Source organism: Thamnophis sirtalis, unplaced genomic scaffold (assembly GCF_051295495.1).
Source record: "Thamnophis sirtalis isolate CommonGarterSnake01/CBP01778 unplaced genomic scaffold, rThaSir2_p1.2 scaffold_9, whole genome shotgun sequence".
Lineage (NCBI taxonomy): Eukaryota > Metazoa > Chordata > Lepidosauria > Squamata > Natricidae > Thamnophis > Thamnophis sirtalis.
In genome coordinates, this window is record NW_028261389.1 from 49,325,815 (window position 1) to 49,351,923 (window position 26,109).

Here is a 26,109-nt window from a genome sequence, read left to right on the forward strand (position 1 = left end):
AGGCGTTGGAGAGCGTCCGGAGTGTTCGGAGCGTTCGGAGTGTCGAGAGCGTTTTGGAGAGCGTTTGGAGGCTAGGGTACGAGCGACTTCTTGGGGGTCCGACGCTGGCAGCGGACTGGAGATCCAGCTGGTCGGAGAGAGCTTCGACCTCCATCTAACTGCTGGCTGAGAGAGCCTCACCTCCCCCCCCTCTTTCGCTGCTTTGTCTGCCGTGACTGTCGTGGTGCCTTTATTGCTGAGACCGTTTGAAAACGCTGCGGCTCAGCTTTAGAAGACATCGTGACTTAGCTGCAGAGGGGGCTTGTGTCTCCTCGCGATCACCATTAGGCTTGGAGATTATGGGGATTATGACTATCGTAGGGCTGCTGTTGGCTTGTTAGACCTGGTTTGTCGCTGCAATTGGGAGAACGCTGTGGATAAGTTTCTTGGAGGACATCGCCCCTGCGTTTGCTTGGGAGTTTTGACTTAGCTATGATTACCATCTTTACCATCCACCTTAACTGGCCCCTCCAATTATGTTTCATCTTTATGGACTTAGCCCGCTGGACTTTCAGCTCTGTATCTCTCCCCCCGGACTGCGTTTATTATCGTGGCTTTCATCGCCCACTACTATCTCAGAAACTTTACCCTTGCCATCCCGACTACTATTCCTCCTACACCAGACTTTTGGAGAAAGAGGCCACTTTAGCTCCCTCACATCATCCCGGCTTGACCGGTCTATTGCGCTGTTACTTACGGACTTTATGTCCCCATGTACGGACTTTTCACTTATTTTTATCAGCTATTATACCTGCGCAATTTCTTTCTTGTAAGTAGTGTGGATGTGTATGATTGTAAGTGAATGTTCCCATTTTTAACCTGTGTAATTTTTCCCCTTTTATATTATATTGTTGTATTTGAAATTTTTGTGGGGGTGTGAGTGGGTGAGCGTTTGGGTGTGTAAGCGAGGATTGGGATGGGAACCGGGTTCCCCCACACTGAACGCTCTGCAGAAGTGCTGGAGGGATCTGGGCCCATTCCATTTTCCAGAAGAGGGGGAGGGAATGGTCACACGTGGGTTATTCTCAAAGCCTGATTGGTCCAAAGACTGAGAGAAAATGCTTAAATACTGGTGCCTTCCAGTCTTATCCCAGTTTCCTCTCAGTCTTTTCTGGTCCAAGAACTGTTGAGAATTACTGGTAGGATTTACTTTATTCAATTTGGTCTCATTTGGTTTAATTGGGCATTTAAAAGGTTTTCTAAATTACTAAAGTCAGCAGCTGTGGCCCCAAGGGACAGTTTACTGCCCCGGGCGGTGGGGGAGGGCCCAGTGGGGCATGCTGCCTCCCCCCCCGCAGGCCCAGAGCCTTAGCCTGTCCCCGGGTGCGGGGGTGCCAGCTCTCTTTCAGCTGCTGGAGAGGCTGCCTTCTCCCTTAAATAGCTAGGAGATGCAGCAGCAGTGCCAGGAGGCGCGTGTGAGCCGATTGCGGAGCCGCTGTTTGATTCGGGCGGCTGCTGCATTCTCCTTTCGGCTCAGATCGCTACGAGTGTTCCTGGGGGAGGTGGTGCGTGCCTAGGGGCCGCGAGGCCTCCCCCGTCCTTGCCTGCCTCAGCACGGTCCTTCAGAGGGCCGACGGAGCCGCCAGATCGGAAATGAAAGTTCCGGCGGCCATGTTGCCTTGGTCGCCACGTACGCGATGATTGTGCTTGACCCACGGCCTCGAAGCTGGTGCGGTCCCTCTCATTTGGCATGGCAGGCAACAGGACAGCAGGCCCAGGTCCCGATGGGGCCTACAGAGGCTTGGAATCCTCCATTCCTTCCGGCTTGACACGTAAGTGGGGAAATGGAGGGGGGCTCGGATGTTTCCCCAGGGCCAGGTGGCAGACCTGGCGGGAGGTGAGAAAGCCTTTGCAGGGGGAGGGGTAGGATGTCCCCCCCAATGTCTCCCCCCTGCCCTGAAGTCCTTCTCGTGGGAAGGGGTCAAGGGCTGCATGGTGCGGAGCAGAGTTTGTATCTTAGAGTTTTTAATTTATATTGCCTAAACTGTACCTTAGTTCAATGCCAGTAAGGGATGGCTAGCCGATGGGGCCTAGTGGCTTGGAAATTGTTAGCCTTCCTTTGTTTACTATTTCTACTGGCAGCCAGGGATTTATCCTGGCCTACTCAGGGTTGGCTCAGTTCCACCCTTCAGAAGCAAATGCGAACTGTTTTTTCCTATAAGGCCTAACAACCCTCTGGGGATATACATAAGTTCTATGTGTGTGGGCCTTTGTCATTTATCCCAAGGTCTGGGTTTGGCCTCCCTTCAGGCCCTTCAGCCCAATCCAATCCTGGAGTTAGTCCACCTTATCCTGGGGTCCCCAGGCAGATTTCCCCTTCTTCCAGGTGGAGTGGGGTCCTTCTCCCCCCCCCTCAGAAGAGCCTGTGGCCGGCTAAGATGTTTGCCTAACATGTAATATAGCCCTGGTTCAAATCCCAGTAAGGGTATGGCTAGCTGATGAGAGCTAATAGCTTGAATTAGATCTATACTAGTCTCCCTTTAGGATCCGGGGTGTGTGTGTGTGTGTGTGTGACTCTGGGGGTCTTATCCCAGGCGCAGGTTGGCTCTCCAAGGGCCTGGTTTCGTCTTCCAAGCATGGGGGGTCTGGGCCGCACCCAGTGCTGGGCTATGTCCCCCCCATCTTGGTCAGAGATTGAAATAAAAATAAAAATAATGATAATAAAAATAAAAATAAAATTAATGAAAGTAAAATAAAATTAAAAAAAAAATCTCCTTGGAGATGGAGGTGTGGTCCCTGGGAGGGGCCCATTCTCTGGGCGTCCCGACCTGGACTGTTGACTATGCCTTTGGACAAGACTCAGGACATGGCTAGGTGGGGGGAGGGCCTTGATTCCTCCTCCTAGGGATCCTGGCATAACCTCGTTTCTGCCATGGCCATGGTTAGAAGAGATTTCGGCTCTTCCCTCGGCTAGGGAGGCGCTGACTATATGGTGGGCGCAGTTCTCCGACTTCTGTATTGGAGGCATTGGCCACTAACTCTTAGTGTTAACCGGGCCCTTGCTTGGACGGTTCAGTTGCCGTCCGTTTCCTTCTAGGGGCTGCCCTAATATTGTCAGGTGTGCTGAGCACCCTTACAGGTGCGCTCGATTGCGCTGCGTGGGACGCCCTCTGCGACCTCGGCTTTCTGCTTTAGTCAGGCCTCGGTCACGTGACCGTGGCATCGTCGGGAGCGCTTTCACGTCCCAGGCGAGCCTCGCCGCCTGGATCTCTTCTGGCCCAGGGCGGCCCGCCTGTGCCTCCCGGGGGCAACTGGGGTTCGCTCAAGTTGCTTCCAGGATGCTGACCAGTTCGGTCACGTCGCCCGGGCTCCGGTGCCTGCGACACTGACTGAGGGCCGGCTCGGCCCACTGACTCCGGGCGGCCTTACCATTCGAGGGGCCTGGCCCTTGGGGGGGGGCCCTCATCCCGGTCCAAGGATGGAGACATGGGACAGTTCGCCCGCTTGTGGCTGCTACGCCGGCTCTAAATCTCTTTTTTGTCATGTGCCAGTATGGGTTTCCGATTCTGTCTATAATCTTGCATTCTCTTCTTCCATTTATTAGGCAGTTCCTCAGCTCATCCCTCCAGAGCGGATACGGCTCCCTCCTCCGGTCCAGGTGGTCCAGCAACAGGGGGGGGGGGCTGCGCCCATTCCTCTGAGGGAAGGGGCTCAACCTCAGGTCGTCCCATCGGAGGCGAGTCCTTAGGGCAGTCAGCGTCGGACGCTTGGGCAGGGGTCTCTGCTTGCCTCGCTCCCGCGTTGGTTCTCTCCACCCCGCCGGCTCTCTTTGGGGTTTTCCCTCCGTCTGGGAGCCCGGGGGGGGGGTGTCCGCTACCCAGTGGTTCTGGCCATTGCCCTTCTTTTAGGCCTTCGGGCGGTGCAGACGGCTCCTTCGGATGACCGGGGCCTGGAGCATCTCACATCTGTCCGCGGTTTGAACGGGTGACGGAAGGCTTAGCGGGCCCTCACATACCTGCACCGCTCTGGTACACAGGCAGGGAGAGCGTCCTCCCTCTCTTCCATTCTTCGGGGTATCGGGCAGGAGGCTCCTGGCCTCGGTGGCTCTAACGGGGGCCTATCTTCGTTCCTCGACTCTGGCCGGTCATCGCGGGTCCCTGGGGTCCTCCCACGGGGCCCTTCCCTTTGGACTGGACTCTGCTCTCCGGGCTTCGCGAAGGCCCTGGCGGCCCGAGCGGCTCGTCCACGCCACTCTTGGGGGGCTCCGACTCCTTAGCGGGACTAGCCTACTCAGGTCTCTCGGATACTAGCGCACGTTCTAGAAGCTTCGGAGTCTCGTCCTTTTCCTCGGTGGGCTTCCTTGGTGGCCGCCTCGCCCCTTTCCACATGCCCGGCGTCGGTCATAGGCTCCATGTCGGGGGAGGGGGTGAGTTTGTCCAGGGAGCCCCGTTCGGCCTGCATCTGCTGGCAGGAGGGCCTTAGACGTCGTTTGGTTTTAACCTCCCTCTATCAGAAATTTGGGCGAGATGTTTCTTGCGCAGTGATAGTCCCGCACATCGGACCCTTGGACTCTCCTGGGGATCCTCGTCCTGGTCTGGGGGACGACGGTACACCTTCTGCGGGCCCTCCGCCTCCTGGGGGTAGCCCGGGTCTCGCTGGGGTGGATCTGCCCCAGCCATTCGGCGGGACTTCTAACTCAGGGGGCAGACAGAGCGTACGTCTTCACGGACGCGGGCCTGTTCGGGGGAGGCCCCGGTGGGCTCCTGGTTCGCTCAAGGCAGGTGGTCACTTTCGGGTCTTACCCCTCGACGCTGGCATGGCACTTGTGCCGGCCCGCCGCGCTCCGCGCTTCCCTCGGGGCCCGGTGCTGGGGCATCGCGTGCCTTCCCATTGGACACGGTGACCGCCGAGGCTCACATCTGTAAGGGGGGGCTTCTCCGACCCTCTGCCGGGCTGCTCTGGCCCTGGACGTCTGGGCGGTGGGGCCACTGTTCCCCTCGGAGTCGGGACTCTCCCCGGGCTCCCCTGCCTCCTGGCGGCTCGGTTGCATCGGGCGACCCTGACCAGGGGAGCGGGCCTACTCCCTCAGTCATCGGTTCTTTGGCGGATCTGTCGGCGCCTCGACATTCCCTGGGTGTCTACCCGCTCGCCCGCATGCTCCATTCCTCCCTGGGGTTTCACCCGTTTCCTGTCCTGGTCTGTGGGCGAGCGCCCTCGGGAGGAGGTGACCTGCGGGCCTTCGGTATGGGTTCCTCCCTTCCCCCTGGTTGCGAGTCTCCCTGAAGGGGGGGTGGCTTGGGAACCCCGATCATGGGGGTGGCCCTTATGACATGGGCCCTTGGTTCGCGGACCTCGTCCGGCTGTCGGTGGCCCTCCGCGGGGCTCCCACGGGAGGGGTTAGCCTGGCAGCAGGGGGGGTCCTGCTTCGCCCGGTCCCTGAGGTTGCAGCGGTCCCATGACTCTTGTTCGGCAGCTGTGGGGGGCTGATACAGCCACTGGGTCCCTTGCGTCTTGGGATGCCTGGGCACCTTACGGCCTGCGGCTGCCGTTCCACCTGGGTGTCATCTGGTGGTGTTATTCGCCTGGCTTCACCCGGCAGGGCTCCTTCTCCCTATCGTCACAAGTTTCCTGTGGGAGGGGCCTGACGTCGGCCCTCCACAAGAGTTGTGCCGCCTGATGGCGGAATTGTTTCAACCCTGGAGGGGGTGGGGGTTTCCTTCCCTCTCTCAGGTCCCCCTGATCGAGCTTCTCGGTAGGGGGCGGATTCTTGGGTTTCCCTCTGTCCACGGGTTCCCCGTGTGTTCTTCCCCTCGTGCTCTGGGCTTGAGGGGGGCTCCTTTTCGAATCTCTTCGGTGGGTTCGTCTGCAGGCACCCTTGTGGCGGTTGTCCCCAACCGGTGTATATGGAGTTGGGCACCCTGTTCTGAGGTCGCCCCCATCATCTCTACAGTGCGGGGCGACGCTTCGCCTTGCTCGTACCTTCTTCCCGTAGGTGGCCACTTCCCTTCGTTAGGCTCAGGAGTTCATCCGGCCCGGCTGGGCCCGAGCCCGTTCCTAGGATGGCGTGGGGGCTCTGGCATCGGTTGGACGTGCCCGCGCCCTGCGATTCCATCTCCGGCGGACCGAGGGGTCCGTAGGTCAAGTCCTTGTAGGCTGGTTCTTTCCAGCCGGGGGTCGCTGGGTTTGAGCGTGTCTTCAGCTCAATTGGCATCAGCTGTGTCGGGCTATTGCGGAAGCCTAGGGGGATTCGGGTCGACGGGCCAGCCCCATCGGAGTTCACGGCCCAGTCTATTAGGAGCGCCAAAAGCGAGGCCGCGGGGGGGGGGGGGGCGTTGGGGCCGCCTGTCACGCGGCCACTCAATTGGCCCGGCGCCTTCCTCCAGCGTTATTGTCTGGAGGCCTTCGCGGATGCGAGTGTGTCCTTGATGGCAGGATCCACTGGGGGTGTCGGTTGAGGCTCCCCTTGGGCCCTAGTGGTTCTCATTCTCCCTCCCTGGGACTGTAGCTTGGGTATGTCCCACGTGTGACCATTCCCTCCCCCTCTTCTGGAAAAAGGACGTTGGTCTTACCTGAACGTCTGTTTTCAGAAGGGGGAGGGAATGGTCACAACCCGCCCTGAGATCTTCTGTCGGGGCCCAGGGGAGGGCCCGGGTGGTTCCCGGGGGTTTTGTTGTGTGTTTGTTTTTTTGTTGTTTCAGTTCTACCGTTCGCCTTCGAGGAAACTGGGATAGGACTGGAAGGCACCAGTATTTAAGCATTTTCTCTCAGTCTTTGGACCAATCAGGCTTTGAGAATAACCCACGTGTGACCATTCCCTCCCCCTTCTGAAAACAGACGTTCAGGTAAGACCAATGTCCTTTCTCAGGATGACTGATTCGAAGGGCCTGTCGGGAAATACGGGGGCCGTGGAGGTGGGTGGAGGGACTACGGACACGGGAGTGGGCCGGAGCATTACGGTCTTAACAGGGAGGGGCAGATATGGCGGGGAATTTAGGGCTGGCCATTACCGGGGAAGGAGGGCTCGCTACGTTACAGAGATCCCTCCTTCCGCCCCTGTGAGTCCCACTCCAAGGCCAGATGGGGCGAGTAATCAAAACCCTGGTCTCAGGCTGCTGTCGCTAAATGCCAGGTCGGTAGTTCATAAGGCTCCCCTCGTTCGGGACTTAATTTTAGACGAGAGGGCAGACCTGGCATGTATTACTGAAACCTGGCTGGGCCCGGAGGGAGGAGTCCCCCTCGTAGAGATGTGCCCAGAGGGCTTTCAGGTGCTTCATCAGCCGCAAGCACAGGAAAGGGGTGGGGGGGTGGCCATTGTTATCCGAGAGTCTCTAGTACCTCGGAGGATCCCTGCTCCGGAGCTTGTTGGGTGTGAGTCCCTGCTGGTGAAGTTGGACCTCAAGGGTCAAGTGGGCTTGCTGTTAACGTACCTGCCTCCCAACAGCGTTGCAGCAGCCCTCCCCTCGCTCCTCGAGTCGGTAGCCGAGCTGGCAATTGAGTTCCCCAGGTTTATGGTTCTGGGGGATTTCAATTTGCCTTCGCTCAGTGAACACTCTGATGGAGCGCAGGAGTTCATGGCTTCCATGACAGCCATGGGCTTGACCGAAGTAATTCGGGGCCCAACTCACTCGGCGGGTCACATGCTCGACCTCGTATTTCTCTCGGAGCAGTGGAGTTGTGACCTTGGTCTGAGGGGTAGTGAGATCTTACCCCTGTCATGGTCGGACCACTACCTACTGAGGCTTGACTTTCGGAGAACAAACCCCCACTGTAGGGAGGAGGAACCGACCAGGTGGTTCCACCCCAGGCGACTTATGGACCCGTCGGGTTTTCAGACGGAGCTTGGGGTTATTCCTGATACTCTCGCCCGCAGTCCGGCGGAGACTCTGGTTGCTGCCTGGAATTCAGCAGCGACAGAGGCTTTTAACCGGATTGCGCCTTTACGGCCGATCCGAGGCAGTGGATCCAGGAGGGCCCCTTGGTTTACTGAGGAACTCCGGGAGATGAAGCGCCGAAAGAGACGCCTAGAGCACCGATGGAGATCCAGTAAGTCCGAGTCAGACCGAGCACTTTTAACATCCAGCATCAGAGTTTACATCCGGGCAATTAGGACGACAAAAAGAACATACATTGCCTCTCTGATTGCTTCCGCTGAGTCGCGCCCAGCCGCCTTGTTCAGGATAACCCGTTCCCTCCCAAATAGGAGGGATACGAGCGATCCTTTGCAAGGCAGAGCTGAGGACTATGTCCAATTCCTCATGGATAAAGTTGCTCGGCTTCGGGCGGACCTGGACTCCAATTCTGCAGAACCAGCTGAGGCACCAAGGGATAATCTGGTAGGACATCACTAGATTGATTTTCAAGCTGTTACCCCTGAGGACGTGGACAAGGCCATGAGAGCTGTAAGTGCCTCCACATGTGTACTGGACCCGTTCCCCTCCTGGCTGGTTGCTAACAGCAGGGAGGTGACACGGGGCTGGATCCAGGCGGTTGTTGCCGCCTCCCTTCGGGAGGGGGTCTTTCCCCCCGCATTAAAGGCGGTGGTGGTGAGACCCCTCCTGAAGAAGCCATGTTTGGATCCGGCCGTCCTAAACAACTATCGTCCAGTCTCCAACCTCCCCTTTGTGGGGAAGGTTGTTGAGAAGGTGGTGGCCTTTCAGCTCCAGCGGTCCTTGGAGAAAACCAATTATCTAGATCCCTTCCAGTCGGGTTTCAGGCCTGGCTACAGCACGGAAACCGCTTTGGTTGCATTGATCGATGATCTCTGGAGAGCCAGGGATGGAGGTCATGCCTCCATCCTGGTACTCCTTGACCTCTCTGCGGCTTTCGATACCATCGACCATGGTATCCTTCTGCGACGACTGCGGGAGGTGGGGGTGGGAGGCACTGTTTTACGGTGGTTCTCCTCTTACCTCTCGGACAGGTCGCAGTCGGTGTTGGTCGGAGGGCAGAGATCGACCCCTAGGCCCCTAACGTATGGGGTGCCGCAGGGTTCGGTTCTGTCCCCCCTCCTCTTTAATATCTACATGAAACCGCTGGGTGAGATCATTCGACGGCACGGGATAAAATACCACCAGTATACGGACGATACACAGCTGTATCTGTCCGCCCCGTGCCAACTCAATGAAGCGATTGACGTGATGTGCCAGGGCCTCGAGGCTGTTAGGGACTGGATGGGGGTTAACAAGCTCGTACTCAATCCAGATAAGACCGAGTGGCTGCTGTGCTTCCCTCCTACTAATTGGCCAAGTGTTCCACCTGGTTCCACCACAAAAGCGCGTAGGACAAAATTGCGCTCGACAAAAGCGCGCTGTGACGTCATCACAGCGCGACGAAAAAGTTCGAAAAATGTAAAAATAAAGCGAAAACCTTACCCTAAGCCCCCCAAACCTAACCCTAAACATAACCCTAAACCTAACCCTAAACCTAACCGTTAAAGTAACGAAAAACCTAACGCTAACCCTTAACCTAACCCTAACGCTAACGCTCTAAAGCTAACCCTAACCCTTAACCTAACCCTAACCCTAACCCTAACCCTTACCTTTATGTGAATCGGCTTGCTTTAATTTAATTTTTATTAATTTTTATTAGAATTTTTCGATCTTTTTCGTCGCGCTGTGATGACGTCAAAGGCGCGATTTTGTCGATCGCGCTTTTGTCGTCCGCGCTTTTGACGGGTCACGTTCCACCTCTCAGGCTGGGGGGGTCAAACAGTACGCCCCTCAGACAGGGTCCGCAACTTGGGAGTCCTCCTGGACCCACAGCTGACTTTTGAACACCATTTGTCAGCTGTGACCAGGGGGGCATTTGCCCAGGTTCGCCTGGTGCACCAGTTGCGTCCCTACCTGAACCGGGAGGCCCTCACAACAGTCACTCGTGCCCTTGTGACCTCCAGACTGGATTACTGCAACGTGCTCTACATGGGGCAGCCCTTGAAGAGTATTCGGCGACTTCAGCTTGTCCAGAATGCAGCTGCGCGAGTGATCGTGGGTGCGCCTCAGTTCACCCACGTAACACCTATCCTCCGCGAGCTGCACTGGCTGCCTGTTGATCTCCGGGTACGCTTCAAGGTGCTGGTTGTCACCTACAAAGCCCTTCATGGTATTGGACCTGGATACTTGAGAGACCGCCTACTGCCAATTACCTCCACTAGACCAATTAGATCCCACAGACTAGGCCTCCTCCGAATTCCATCAGCCGGCCAGTGTCGACTGGCGACTACCCGGAGGAGAGCCTTCTCTGTGGCTGCTCCGACCCTCTGGAACGAACTCCCCGTGGAGATTCGTACCCTCACCACCCTCCAGGCCTTCCGCATAGCCCTTAAAACCTGGCTGTTCCGACAGGCCTGGGGCTAAAGACTCGCTGCCCCACTTCGAATGGTATGTTTGTTGTGCTTTTAACTATGTATGGTTTTTATGTTTTTGTAACTCTGTATTTCCCCGCCCTTTTTGAGTTGTGAGCCGCCCTGAGTCCCTTCAGGGAAAAGGGCGGCATACAAATAAATTAAACCTAACCTAACCTAACCTGTTGGCACTGGGTGGAGCCAGCTAAAGCAAGGCATCTGAGAGTGAGTTGATATTCAGTTAAACAAGTGTTCAGAATCTGAGGAAATTAAAAAAAAAAAATCTGCCTGACAGAAAAATCTTTTACTGCAGGTTTAATAATTAAAAATCCATTGATATGTCCATAGTGCTTTAAGCAAATTGTTGAATATAAACGTGTACTCTATTACATCTCCTTATAGATAGAGTGGCTACAAAGTTGGGCTGTCAGGCTACCAAGTTAAAAAAAATGATATCTTGTTTGCATAATAATAATTTGCAAGCAGATTATCTAATGTAAAAAGTGTCAGCATGCAAACATGCTTTACGAAAAATCTCATCAGTCAGATAAATATATTTTTGCTATTCTTATATTGTTCAAAGGCTCTACTATTGAAATAAATATACTGTTGTTGCTTCTTTGCTGAAATGTGTCTATTTGCCTTAGCCAAGTCATGCGTAAAAATACAATTTATTTGTTTATTTAATTTAATTTATATCTCCTCACATTTCACTTTTATGGGAGTAGGTGAATATAGAATACACAATCTATATAAATAAAAATGTAATGGTTGTTTGTTAAAAATCGCTAATCTCCGAAACTTCTTTACCGATTGCTTTGAAATTTTGACACAACGTTGCATTCGAATACGCAAAAGTTTTTATATACATTTATTATATAGATGTCACACCTGTGACAGGTAAAAACATGTTTTTTGGTAAAAACATGCTTTTTTGAAAACCAGCATCATCTGGTGGACGTAAAAGCAACACACGCTATACTAAATATTTCATGATTTCATTTCAATGTTTCCGATTGCATTGTTATATTGAATTTTCATAGATTTTGATTTATTTTCATTTTGATTTAATTATTTCGTGTGACATTGTGTTAGAATTGAGCTGTGTCGTTTACCATAGCGTTCATTTAGTGAGTACAGTATATTCGGAACACTTCGGCCCCTCTCCAGCTTCGTCCCGACGGTCCCATTATATGTGTGGCTGGGCTGCGGCTGCACCCTTTCCCCTTTCTGCCCCTCCTCTGACGAGCTTCAGCCATTTCTGCCAAGGGCAGCCGAAGCCCTTCGGCCTCCCCCTCCCCTCCCGCCGGGCCTTTGCTCTATGAGGCGGGGCGCCACCTGCACCATCCCTTGGCTGCCTCCCCCCACCCTTAAGCCGGCCTCCCCCCAGCCAGCCCAGTGGAGCTTCAGAGGAGGCAGAGGGTCTCCTCAGCCCGGCCAGCTGTGCGCTCTCTCCACCCCCCCTCACAGCGAGCCAGCTACAGCCTCACCAAGGCGGCTCCGACAGGGCGTCGTCATCAGCCTGAGGTGCAGCGGGGCTAGGGTGGCCCCTGGGTGCCCCGTGAGGCGGCACACTGAGGACTTCTCCTCCTCCGAGGTCCTGGATGTCTCACTCTCCTGGGCCACCGACTTGGGGGAGCCTGAGCGCAGCTCTTCCTCCGAGATGCTCAACAATTTCCACAAGGCCGACAGCCCCGGTGCCATCTCCCCCAACCAGCCTCGCCCGGCCCAGCAGCCCCGAGTCCTGACCAACGGCAGAAACCACCTGCCGCCCCACTATGCCCAGACTGGGCCACAGCAACGCGTGGCCGGGTACAGCTAGTTGTAAAATAAAAAAAAACACATAGCAGCCAAACATTATCTAACTCATCATCCTCACAGCCAGGAGATGAGGGCTATCAGGCTTAGGCCCAAGAGCAAGTTTTCAAGGTCTTACAGTAACAGGGCAATCTAATCTCAGGCGTGATGATGTTCCATAGGACAGTTGCCATGGCAGAAAAGGTTCTCCTTCTGGGCACTGCCAGCCAACACTCCCTTGCCAAAAGTACCCAAAGCAGGCTCCTTCTGCCTGATTGGGTAGGATGGGCAGAAACAATTAGTAGGGAACTCTTTATTCGATAACATAGTAATTTCCTTGGCTAATATTCCTGAATGGTAAAATATCATTCCGCATAGATTATACTCCACTCATTTATGTGGTTCCAGGGTGAAAATTGAGGAACCAAGGGGTTGTTTTAGGTTCTATCATATTAAGCCTTGAAATGTTTAGTGGACTCTTACAACAAATGTACACTTATTTTGCTTAGTATTGCTACAACACATGAGAGTTAATACTTGCCAAAGGTGGGACTTTGTTGATCCGAACTCAATAAAAAAAGAAGCTCTTTCATTACCTAAACGTTAGGCTATAAAGTTTTAACTTCAGTGCTTAGGATCTTTAAAAATGGAGACAGTTAAAATCACAATGCTACACAATTTCACAGCATAACTGCTGTCTTCTGGCAATTGAAGCTTTTAGATATTCATAAAGGGCAGGCATCAACAGCGGATATCATAATAGTTTGAACATGATGCAAATAAGGTATAAATAACAATTGCTAGATGGGGCTGATTCAGATATAGTTGCTATTCATCTAACAATCTTTATTGTACTCTTTAAGTATGATTTCACACAAAGCATTCATATTCTCTCTCTAGATTTAAGCTCGTTTTCTCTTTGAAGAAAGGGAATCTGAATAATATGGCTGCTGGGATGGTGCAACCAGACTGCATCCTAAATAAGTTAAAATTCTGACAGTGTATACTGGCAGTATTAAAACATTTGTTAATTACATACTGATATTATTCAATCCTTAATTGATCAATGACTATTCTATCCTAACATGTCAGGCATGGAAGAGAATGATATGTAAATGACATATACAAATTTACCAGTAACTATTGTGGATACATCTTACAAATCTGAAATCTCATCAAAGTTTGAAAATCTATCTGTGGTAGATTACCCTACTTCTCATGCCAGCACTGCTGGCCAAGTGAGAGAGTTAATATTATGGTATATAGAGATGAGTACAACAGACACCTATTTATCTATACAGGTAATCCTCAATTTACAACAGTTCATTTAAAACTTACAACAGCACTGAAAAAAAAGTGACATGACTTTTTTCCACACATACAGCTATTGCAACATCCCTATGATCACAATCAAATCTCAGATGCTTGGCAAACAATTCATATTTTTGACAGTTGCAGTGTCCCGGGGTCTTTTACAACCTTCTGACAAGCAAAGTCAATGGGGAAGTCAGATTCACTTAACAACTGTGATACTAACGTAACAACTGCAATGACTCATTTAATAACTGTGGCAAGAAAGATAGTAAAATGGCCAAAGCTCACTTAACAATTGTTTCTTTTCTTGTTACTTAGCAACATAAATTTTGGTCTCAACTGTGGTTCTAATTTGAGGATTACCTGTATATGGAAAAAATAGTAATAGTACAAGTACCGCATATTTAAAACTGAAATCTCCTTTGATTATGACAACACTCCTATTATCAGGTCATCTTCAAACAAGAATTTGAACTGAAAATTACCCTATAAAAAGACAGCCAAATTAGGTACAATGTATTATTATATGTTGAGAGACTATTTTGAGCGGAGGTATGGAAAAGATAACGTGAAGGAGGAGATAGAACAGTATCCTACATTCAATGCAGGAGAGACAGGAGAGAAATTAATCGGAAGAAGCCAGGCAACCGAGAGCGCGGGCAGCATGAAGGAAGCGATGCAATCGGACAACTGTGGCAAAGACATCCACGCCTCTCAATCCAACTGTTTTCAGTTTACACAGGGAGAAAAACTACCCGACGATTTCGAGAGAATCCCTCCGGGACAAAAGAGAAAGAGAACTCGACACCATCTCACACAGGCGCCCAAAGGAAGCCTCGTACCGGACAGAAACAGCCCCCGCTCACCTCTTTGACGGGAGGGAATTTCTTGCGGCACTCGAGGCTCAAGGCCCGCAGGTCGCCCTGCATATTTTCCAGCAGTTTCTTCACGGCTTCGGGGCTGCTAGTGCCGGCCATGGCTCTGGCGGGGGATCAGCACAGCAGCGGGGGCAACGAGGGAAGGCCCGCAATGATCAGCCGGCCGAGCCAGTCTCCCCCGTCCTTCGAAGGGCGTCCCCGAGTCAGTCAATCCTGGAGGGAAGAAGTATCGTTGCCGCCTCCTCCTCCCCACCCCCACCCCCCCGCAGGGGCCGGTCCTACCGCGTCCCCGTCCACGTCCACTCAGCTCCCAGAATGCCAAGAGCTGCACACGTCAGCCCCGCTTCCGCAGGCGGAGCCTCGGGGAGGGGAGGGGGGGAAGGAGGCGGTGGGGGGAGCACTGGGCGAGCGGCCATCGGAGTCGGCTTCCCTCCGTGATCTGGGAGTCTCGCGACTTTTGATTCCTCGGTAGGGGGATGGCCAATATGGGGGCTTCATTGGTGACAAGATCCAGTCCCGACACAAATGAAATATCCGGTGTTTTCTTCTGTTACAGCATCCGCAACTGTTTTTCAGTTTGCTCTGTTAAAGATAAGATGCCAAAAGTATATCATAATTGTAGTTCAGCCGTCTTGCTTTTGGGTAAGTACAGGGTACCTAAGATTGCCAGCTAACGAATAGGGTCAACAAACAATTGCTCTTTATTGCACTTTGGAAGTAGATCTCCTTGCCTATTGCTCGACTTTCATTTAATTAGATTTGTTCCTGCTAGCAGTGTGGACTTTGATCCTTCCTCTTATATTTATTTCACCTATTTCAGGGGTCTCCAACCGGTGGCTGAGGAATTCTGGGAGTTGAAGTCCACAAGTCTTAAAGTTGCCAAGGTTGGAGACCGCTGAGCTATTTCATGCAGTATAATAATGTACATGCCATCATAGTTCTAATCTAAACTATTCTTTTTTGCATTACCTCTGGGCAGAGGTCTAGTGGTCTGTGGATGATTTCCTTGTTTAGAATGAAAATTGCTTCTGGAGATTAATAAATGTCACTATATGAAAATGCATATGTTGTACATTATCCTGCAACCTGTATCCTACAACTATTTAAAAAGCAAAACAATGACTTCTTGGTGATACAAAAAGCTTTTCCTTGGCTGAGTTTCTTTTTTAAAGACTACATTCTGTTTGAACTTGTAAAATCTGCTTCCCTGGAGAAGCAGTATTTCCTGTATGAAAATGTTTATTGTATTAGAGATTGAGTTACTTGTATTTTCTTGACAAATGCGCAATATGTGCTAAAATCCCCTTTCTTCCTAATTGATCAGTCAGGGAAATACAGTTAAACTATTTTATTCTGCCAATTCCTCTATGTAAATTGGAACTCAGTACAAAACTTTAAAGGATTTTGCTAGACTACTGCTATTTATTTTAGAGCAGATGTGAAAAAACTATGGCTCTCCAAATGTGGATTTCTAAGTTCCATCATTTTCAGTGTTGTTGGGGTGGTATGATTGGAATACAGCCTTGAATCTTGTTAAGGTACATCATTGAATGGAAAAATTAGGTAACTCACCTTCCATATTCAATTCAAAGTATTGCTCCATTAAAAATTAAGAGGACTGTCAAGGGTATCATGTGATATAGATGACTTTAATAGCATAACAGCAAAACAGTCACATAATTAAATTTAGGTTTATGCACATGATTAAATTGTTTTGTGTTTAGTACAGCTATTCACATGCTTAAAAGTCTTAGCTTCTGAAATATTTTAATTATCATATCCTGTCACATGGCCTGTAATTGAATCTTACATTATGTTGAGGTAAGAATGCAAATTCAAGAAACTAAAGGTAATGCTGATGGGAATATATTATATAAATTAAGTAATAGGGTCATTCCATGTCAAGTGGTCTGATTTCTTCCAGAGATAAAAAGCCAAACTTTAACCTTTTTTTGCGAACTGCAATATTTTTGGCCAAATTTGCTCCAAATTATCTAGATGGAGATCGCTCATGAGAATGTTTTTATTATTTTGTTTAACAGAGCACAAACAGTTGTATAAGATGGCCAAGTTTTGTTTCTCTCGACAAAGTATTGCCGGAGATATTATGTCTCAAAGTTGCTGGAACCTCAGAGTCATACGGTAGAAGCCTGCGGTATGAGGGTCACATAAATGACTATATCTCCCCAAGTATTGCATTGGCACACGTAACACTTTACCAATGTTCATTGGGGACATGTGTGCATGTTTACATAAAATTTCATCAAAATCCACGATGGTCGAGCAGGGCATTTTTCTGAAATCAGACCACTTGACATGGAATGACCCAATAGCTCTTGATTTTATTCCACATATAAGTTCTGTTTTGAAATGAATTGTGAGGCTCTTTGATATTGCTTTAATTGCTTTAGTTATTGAAGTTATTCCCTTTTGGGATAAGCATTTTGTAAGATAGGGAATAAGAAATAATAAGCTAAAGAAAAGCATGAGAAAACAAAGCTGCTAAAAAAAAATCTCAATACTATTTACTACACTCCATTGAGCAAAGTGGACATATGGGCATCTATGCGACCATGACTTATGACCAAAACTCTTGTCTCAATTGTCATAAATTGAGGACTGCCGGACAAAGCAACATCCAATCAATATGAAGTCACACTTCTTACTTATATGATTCTTAGTGTTTAAAATAAGATTATGATTTGCATATAACATCTTTTTCTTGTAACATGATTCATCTTTTTATACTTCCAGACTGAAGGCATACTTCCTTGAAATATGACTAAAGCCAGATTGCAGTTCCATCTGTGTTATTTGTATTTAATGCACATAGTTACATTAATTAAATTACTGTTACATAATACTTAGCTGAATATTACCAATAGCTTCAGTATATTTTCTTTAATAACTATGGCATTTAGGACTAATGAGATCTTATGACTGGCATTTCATTTTTTCCCCATTTCTAGTTTACTAAGTGTAAATAGTAACTTTTTAATTATAGCTTTTATATTGCAATATATATCTATGTAATTGCTAGGAGTTGAAAATGATTCAATGGCACACAATCAGTCAATCTATGTTGTAAGATTTATTTTTCTAAAAATTGATTGAAACTATTTTCTTTCATTATATACTGTTATGTTTATTCAAATTACTATGGAGTTATTACTTATTTTCCATATGTGTATGAAAATAATCCATTATTCCATAATATTTAACGTGTGAAGGGGTCTTTGTATTATAATTTCCTGTAATCTATATACATAAAAGCGAAAACCACTCACACCACATCACAAAAGCTCCAGAACCATAAAACTTACAAACTTGAAATGTGGCACATATGTTCCTCTTGGTTTCTAGGTGCTTGCTTAGAAAGGATTTTTCAAAATGACCATCAGATCAGTAGTATTTCCTATATTATTATTAACACGCTCTGATGCTAAGGAGTTACACATTCTATTCCCCCTCCCAACCTGAAAATAACACTTGGATATGGGCATGGCCAGCGCGTGACTCATCCAGCCTGCTGGCTGGGAGTTTGGAGAGGAATCTGAGGGAGAGAAGGGTATAGGATAGGATAGACCTCTGTAGGGCAAGGCTGAGGGAGAGAAGGGGGTAGGATAGGGGAGGCTTCTGTAGGGCAAGGCTGAGGGAGAGATGGGGATAGGATAGGGGAAGCTTCTTTAGGGCAAGCCTGAGGGAGAGAATGGCATAGGATAGGAAACATTTCTGTGGGGCAAGACTGAGGAAGAGAAGGGGATAGGGTAGGATTGGCTTCTGTGGGGCAAGCCTGAGGGACAGAAGGGGATAGGAGGAGACATTTCTCTGGGGCAAGACTGAGGGAGAGAAAGGGGATAGGATAGGATAGGCTTCTGTGGGGCAAGGCTGAGGGAGAGAAGGGGGATAGGGGAGGATTCTATGGGGTAAGGCTGAGGGACAGAAGGGGTAGGATAGGGGAGGATTCTGTAGAGCAAGCTTGAGGGAGAGAATGAGATAGGATAGGATAGGCTTCTGTGGGGTAAGCCTGAGGGAGAGAAGGGGATAGTGTAGGGGAGGATTCTGTGGGGCAAGTCTGAGGGAGAGAAGTAGATGGAATAGGGGAGGATTCTGTGGGGCAAGCTTGAGGGAGAGAAGGGGATAGGATAGGGAAGGCTTCCGTAGGGCAAGGCTGAGGGAGAGAAAGGGATAGAATAGGGGAGGATTCTGTGGGGCAAGCTTGAGGGAGAGAAGGGGATAGGATAGGAGACGTTTCTGTGGGGCAGACCTGAGCAAGAGAAGGGGATAGGATAGGATAAGGGAGACTTCTGTAGGGCAAGCCTGAGAGAGAGAAGGGGAGAGGCTGATAGTAACTACTCATTAATATTCAAGCTGTAAGTGTCGATTTAACAAGCCTGATCCCAAAGTTTCATAGTGGAGCTGTCAGCATTCCAAATAACATGTAGAATTAAATCAGAGTCGAAGGCAAAACTATGATTAAAGTTCCAATTTAATAAAGCAGGCATGTTGGCATAGTGCTGTGGTGATTCCAACTCTGGAAGTTACATCAGAATCCCACCCAGTTAAAAGTTCATGATCTTCTCCCCACATCCACAGTCCATCACATGGTCCAATTTCCTTCTTCCACGCTGGTGTCCATGCCCAGCTTCTTCCGGTCAGGTGTGAAAGTGTGAAGACAAAGGATGACCTTGGCTTCTAGCAAAGAATGAAAAACAATACATTCCAAAATCCTACTCCTTCTAATCCCCCCTCCCATTGACTATACTTAAAGAAACAGCATAATGAAATAAGAGAAAGTGTGGCAGGCCAAAATTCTAAAAGGAATATAAATGCAGGCCTGACAGGCGGCCTCTCCTCAGAAGAAAAAGGTTTCCTGAAAAGAGAATAACATAAAAGTTAACATATAAAAATTTAACCACCTACTTCCACTCCTAGGGGACCCTTTGGCTTATTGGGACACTTGTCGTGGAATTGTTCTACTAACTTTTCCACTTTTAAGTTCCAACTTTTCACCCAAGTGGCTTCAGACAAAGGATAAACCCTTACATTGCACTAAATACTGCAAGCGACCCCTATTCAATCTAGAGTCTACAATCTTTTCCACCTCAGATTGTGGTTCCCCTCCTATCACTATAGATGGTGTTTCCCCCTTTATCTCTAAAGGAGGAGAGAAAGTTTGGGTGGATGCTCTTATGCTAGACCCATTTACTGGTTTCAACAAGCTACCATGAAATTCCGGGCCAAATTTCCCTAGACTTCTGGGTAGACTGAGCTGAACTGTAAATGGGCTAACTATCTTCACTATCGGGAATGGACCTAGAAATTTTGGACCAAATTCCTTGCTAGGCATTCCTAATCTTAAGTATTTGGTAGAACAAAAACTTTGTCCCCCACATGAAAGGGGTACTGGAGCGAGCGATGGGTCTCAGCTTGCTTCTGGTAGGCTTCTGCTGCATCTGCTAGAGCCTTCTTCGTATTCTCCCAACCTTTCTTTAGTATGTCCATCCATTCATTTAAAGACATGGAGGAGGGGGGTTCTCTAGGCAGCTCAGGCATGGGAACAAATTCCATGCCACTGGTAATCTGGAAAGGAGTAAATCCAGTGCTGCTGTGAACCGCATTGTTGTATGCCACTTCGGCGAAGGGTAGCAAGTCTGACCAGTTGTCTTGCTGATAGTCCACAAAACACTGGATGTATTGTTCCACCAACACATTGGCTCTCTCTGCTGCGCAGTTCATGCTGGGATGAACCTCTGAACTCAGTTCTTATGTGGTCCCCATGGATCTCAGGATCTGGCTACAGAACTTGGATGTGAACTGGACTCCACGGTCTGAAATGATCCTCTTGGGCAATCCATGCAGGTGATAAATGTCTTTCACAAACATTTTCGCTAATTCCTTTGCGGACGGCAACTCTGAGCAAGCGATGAAGTGCACCTGCTTAGAAACCAAGTCCATAATTGTCCAGATTACTCTGTTTCCACTGCTGTCTGGGAGTTGCACGCTGAAGTCCATTGCGACCTCTTCCCATGGTCTGTTAGGGCTGGTCACTCATTGTAGCAGTCAAGACTGGTCTGTTGGGAGCACCAATTTCATAGCTGTCATCAGCTTATCCTGGCTTCCATTACTGTCATGCTGCGGTTTTCTTGACAAAACATCCCCCAACAATTTTTTGGGTACTTGTTGGACAGCTGGGTTTTCTTTCTCTGCTGCAGGTTCTGGGCTCATGGATTCAATCATCCCTGGCTGGCCCTTTTTCTCCAAAGGTGGTATTGGCTCATCTACAATCATCAATTTCCTACCACCGTCTTCCCACTTTATCGTAGGTTTCCATGCAAGCTCCAAGATTATTTTCTTCAGCATCTCTGGAGCAACAATGAATCTGAGAAGCTCACAGTGGCGGCCCACTTGTAACTTCACCAGTTCAGTTACTAGTGTGGGTTGGACCCTAACCCTAACCCTAACCCTCCCATTAGCGTTCCATCTACCTGCTCACCCCGAATGGGACAGGCTAGAGGTCTTGTGCTTATGCCTAGTTGCTTGACAATCGACGTGCTGATTAAGCATCGAGCGCAACTGGTGCTCACAACTGCTTCAACTTCCCCCTGCAACCCCGTCTTAGGCACTTGGAGGTTGACTTGGAAGGCGAAGGGGCGGATGGGTGCATTCACCATTGGGTCATCTTCAGCAATTTCCTCCTCCGAGGCCTCTCCCTTGGTAGGACTCTTTGTCACCTTAAGTTGGGGATCCTCTTCCAGAGTGTGTTTGCTTTTTCCCTCCTCTGAGGCCTCCCCTTTGGTAGGACTCTTCGTCATCTTAAGTTGGGGATTCTCTTCTAGAGGTAGTTGGCCCTTTTCCTCCTCCGAGGCCTCCCCCTTGGTAGGACTCTTCATCACCTTAAGTTGGGGGTCCTCTTCTAGAGGTTGTTGACCCTTTTCCTCCCCCTTGGTAGGACTCTTTGTCACCTTAAGTTCGGGATACTCTTCTAGAGGTTGTTGGGCCAGATGACTCTTTTGTGGTGGCATCTGGGGCCTTCTCTTTTCCGCCATAGTGGTTGGTGCGCACATTTGTGGCAATGGGGCTGGAGCCAAGCACTCTGATGCTTTGTGGCCAGGTTGACAGCAAAGGTGGCATTTTGTTGGGCACCACGAGGAAAGGGACCTAGTTACATCTCTAAATTTAGGAACCGCCTCATCACATTGTTCCACCATCCATTCTGTAGCTAACCCCTTGGTAATCCCTTCTTCCATTGTTGAGAACCTTTCTCTGTAGGAAGGTTGGGCAAGAACCTTTTGGGGCGTTGCAGGGGAGACTGGAACCGGTGGGGAGGTCAATCCCTCGGTTGGACAGTGCCCAGTTGTCTGCCATGGTGCCATCTGCTGAGGAAGGGCAGGTACCAATTGGAATCCCTTCCATCCATGACCTGGGATTAAGACCCATCCCGAGGGTACCTGATTCACAGGTTGCAGTTCACCCAATGATGGCTGGTTAGGGGTTTTTATTTGCCAACGGCCTCTCTGCTGGCTTGGAGGATTTCTGGCCCAAGGGCCCCTCTGCTGACTTGGAGGATTTCTGGCCCAAGGGCCCCTCTGCTGGCTTGGGGGACTTTCCCATGTTGATGGTCCTATTCTCCGCGTTGAAAATAAGCGCCTCCATTCCACTTCTTTGTATCCCCCACAGGCTGGGCTTCTTTCCAATGGCAATACATTTTTAAAAGGGAACTGCTTTTACCTTTGCAGATTTGCAGAGGAACGTCTCATCTCAGCTTCGTATCTCAAAAGGCTTTCTCCTAATTATTCGCTGATGTTTTACGCTGACCGGTGTAGTTCAGAGTTGGAGAAATAGCAAACCTCACCAGCTGCCCCGCGAGGGAGGGGTGCTGGTGATTATTTTGAAGAGAGAGTTGGAATGATGTCAGCGTTCCAAATAGCATGTAGAATTAAATCAGAGTCAAAGGCAAAACTATGATTAAAGTTCCAATTTAATAAAGCAGGCATGTTGGCACGTAGCTGTGGGGATTCCAACTCTGGAAGTTACATCAGAATCCCACCCAGTTAAAAGTTCATGATCTTTTTTTGTCCTTTTTGGCCTCCCCCTCCTCCCCCCACCCTTTTTTTTCTTGTTTTATTTTGTTTTATTTTGTTTTTTAAACCCTAGCTTATTGTGGTGTTTATTAAATATACAACAGAGAGATACGGGATGTACAAACTTAGTAGGGATGCACCTGTGATCAAACGACATATTGTATGTGAAGATGGGTTTCCACTCCCCCCCCTTTTTTTCCCATCTTCTCCCTTTCCCATTGTTGTCTGTGTAATTAAAAAAATAAAAATAAAAAAAAAGTTCTTATCCCCACACCCACAGTCCATCACATGGTCCAATCTCCTTCTTCCATGCTGGCGTCCATGCCCAGCTTCTTCCGGTCAGGTGTGAAAATGTGGAGACAAAGGATGACCTTGGCTTCTAGCAAAGAATGAAAAACAATACATTCCAAAATCCTACTCCTTCTAATCCCCCCTCTCATTGACTGTACTTAAGAAACAGCATAATGAAATAAGAGAAAGTGTGGCAGGCCAAAATTCTAAAAGGAATATAAATGCAGGCCTGACAGGAACATGGGTTAGCTAGTAATTGATACCAATCAGTCAAGGTTGTGCTAATGTACAATATTGAACTGAAGATAAATTGAGTTACCAAACAAGTTTAGAAAAATTAAATGTAAGGAGTTGTGCACCTCAAAATTTATTTATTGTCACAAAAATAACAACTCTTAAAAATTAAGAGTTTGAATTTCTTAAATTTCAGTATGCAAGTCAGTGTAAGGCTATGTGTCAGCGTTCCAAGTATTATGCAGAATTAAATCAGAGTCCAAGGCAAAATGATCCTTAAAGTTCCAATTTAATAAGTCAGACATCTTAGCACATCTGCGAAATTCCAATTCTGGAAGTTACATTGGATTCCCACCCAATTGAAAGTTCATGATCTTGTCCCCACACCCACAAATCCATCACATGGTCCAATCTTCTTCTTCCACACTGGCATCTCCACCCAGCTGGTTCCGGTAATATGCAGAGGTGCGGAGACAAAAGATGACCTTGGCTTCTAGAAAAGAATGACAACAACACATTCCACAATTCTACTCCTTTCTATTCCCCCCTCCCAATTACTACACTAATGAAATAGCATAATGAAATAAGAGAGAGTGTGGCAGGCCAAAGATCCTAAAAGGGATATACTGACACTATGATTGGCACTGGAGAGACCAATCTTTAACTCCACCCTGTTACAGAATCTCAGTGGATGGTTTTGGGCCACCCTGTTACAGAATCTCAGTGGATGGTTAATCGTCTCAGGACGATTATATATTACCTGTGTTGAGCAAAAGGCAGAATGTTAATTTAATTAAATTGAGTATTTGAGTATTTATTAATACTTATAGGCCGCCCTTTTCCCTGAGGGGACTCAGGGCGGCTTACATAAAATGAAGGGAGGGGGTATACAGACAATAGACACAAACAATACATAGAAGTAAAATAGTAAGCAACATTCATTCATCATTCTGGTGGGGGCAATTATCTTTGTCCCCAGGCCTGACGGGCTAGCCAGGTCTTAAGGGCTGTGCGGAAGGTCTGGACGGTGGTGAGGGTACGAATCTCCACAGGGAGATCGTTCCAAAGGGTCGGAGCTACTACTGAAAAGGCTCTCCTCCGTGTAGTTGCCAGTCGGCACTGACTGGCAGATGGAACTCGGAGGAGGCCTAATCTATGTGATCTAATTGGTCGCAGGGAGGTAATTGGCAGGAGGCGGTCTCTCAAGTACGCAGACCCACTACCATGAAGGGCTTTATGAGTGACAAGTAGCACCTTGAAGCGCACCTGGAGATCAACAGGTAGCCAGCGCAGCTCGCGGAGGATAGGTGTTATGTGGGTGAACCGAGGTGCACCCACAATCACTTGGGCGGCTGCGTTCTGGACTAGCTGAAGTCGCCGGATGCTCTTCAAGGGCAGCCCCATGTAGAGCACATTGCAGTATTCCAGCCTAGAGGTCACAAGGGCCCGAGTGACTGTTGTGAGAGCCTCCCGGTTCAGGTAGGGTCGCAACTGGCGCACCAGGCGAACCTGGGCAAATGCCCCCCTGGTCACAGCCGTCAGATGATGGTCAAAAGTCAGCTGTGGATCCAGGAGGACTCCCAAGTTGTGAACCCTCTCTGAGGGGTATAAAATTTGACCCCCCAGCCTGAGCGATGGAACACTGATCGAATTATTGGGAGGAAAACACAACAGCCACTCGGTCTTCTCTGGGTTGAGTACAAGCTTGTTAGCCCTCATCCAGTCCATAACGGCCTCAAGACCCCGGTTCATCACGTCTAGATGAAATCTTGAACTTGCACAATGTTCTCTGGAATCTGTTTGGTTTAGTTACATTTCTATATGTACTTTAGTCTACCAATTACCAATGGCATTTATACATTTAAAGGCTGACCTTAAAGGCTGTTCTGAAGAAAGTAAAGATAGTGGTTCCAGAAGAAGGTTGAGAGATGCCTGAGAAAAGCCTGCAGATATAGCCTTGCTACTACAAACTATCCCACCCTTCTATACTGTCTAGCCTGGATTTGACAATGCCCACGCAGAGAAGATTTCTGGTCCTTAAACCTTTCTCAGAGGGAAGTGAGCCAACTAAAATTGGGGTGAAAAATGCTATTACATCTATAATCATAATACTGTTGGCTGTTAACTTTAGATACATTTGTAGGTAGGTTTACCTGAACATGCATATATATGTGTATTTAACTAAACCATAGTTCTGCTGATGTACAACACTACCATATTTCCCCGAAAATATGACATGTCCTGAAAATAAGGCCATGCCAGATTTTGGGGTGGGCAAAAATATACACCATTCCCCAAAAATAGGCCCCTTGGACAACCCCCCCTCCAGCCAGGCAGAGTGCCACTCAGTAACCCAGCGGTATCCTGAAAGTGCCAAGCCACGGGAGCCGGGAAGGAAAGGCGCTGTCGTGGCATGGCGGATTTGGGATACCGCTGGGTCGGTGAGTGGTGTTCTGGCTGGCTGGAGAGAGGGGTTGCTCAGTAGCTGCTCTCGTGCGAGCGGGTTCTCAAAGAGCCTGGCATGGGGACGGGAGGATACAGGCACAGCTACAGGGGCGAAATAGCAGCAATGCAACACAGTAGCCAAGAGGTGACCACACTCATGAGCAGTTGCCCGGCAACTCCCCTCTCAAGCTGGGCAGAGTGCCACTCACTGACCTAGCGGTATCGCAAAGGTACCAAGCCATGAGAGCGCCTGTTCCCCCCTGGCTCCTCCGGCTTGGTACCTTCGAGATACCACAGAGTCTTCCAGGAGCCGGGGCAGAGAGTCTTCCGGCAGCTGGCCCCCAACCAGAGCGGGAAGCACACTCCCAGAGTGGTCACTGCTGGAAGACTCTGCCCCGGCTGCCAGAAGACTGGGCAGCAGACTTCCAGGGTTTGGAAGCTGCAGAAGAAGCCATCCTCAGTGCTCGGATGGCGGTGGCATCCTGGCCCTGCAGGGAGAGCTGGCCAAGGTCGTGGTGAGGCTAGTAGACATGCGAGCGGGGGGTGGAACAGACGCTCATGCAACCCCCCTCTCCAGCCGGGCAGAGCACCACTCACTGACCTAGCGGTATCCCGAACACACCAAGCCGCGTAAGCGCCTGTTCCCCCGTGGCTCCCACGGCTTGGTTCCTTTAGGATACCACTAGGTCAGTGAGTGGTATTCTGCCCAGCTGGAGAGGTGGGTTGCCGGGTGGCTGCTTGTGAGTGT

The 26,109-nt window shown here is 49.4% G+C and overlaps 1 protein-coding gene and 1 long non-coding RNA gene across 25 annotated transcripts in view; one reads left to right on the plus strand and one right to left on the minus strand.

The window, feature by feature from the left end:
• The window catches only part of MON2 (MON2 regulator of endosome-to-Golgi trafficking), a 118,723-nt gene extending 104,170 nt beyond the window's left edge, over window positions 1–14,553 (minus strand). For 9 of the 24 annotated variants that reach the window (XR_015697754.1, XM_087723519.1, XM_087723518.1 and 6 more), the window contains exon 1: window positions 14,296–14,549. Coding sequence is in view for 16 of the 24 variants with exons in the window: in XM_087723519.1 (XP_087579645.1) it covers window positions 14,296–14,406 (111 nt within the window). In the remaining 8 variants the exon portion in view is untranslated. Of the gene's footprint in view, window positions 1–14,295 lie in introns of all 24 variants that reach the window. The other 15 variants (XR_015697755.1, XM_087723507.1, XM_087723506.1 and 12 more) reach the window with 4 other exon arrangements.
• A 178-nt stretch (window positions 14,554–14,731) lies between these two features.
• LOC148044122 (uncharacterized) lies at window positions 14,732–17,523 on the plus strand. The gene is made up of 2 exons (XR_015697763.1): window positions 14,732–14,949; window positions 15,128–17,523. It is a non-coding gene; the product is annotated as an uncharacterized LOC148044122 (long non-coding RNA).
• The last annotated feature ends 8,586 nt before the right edge of the window (window positions 17,524–26,109 follow it).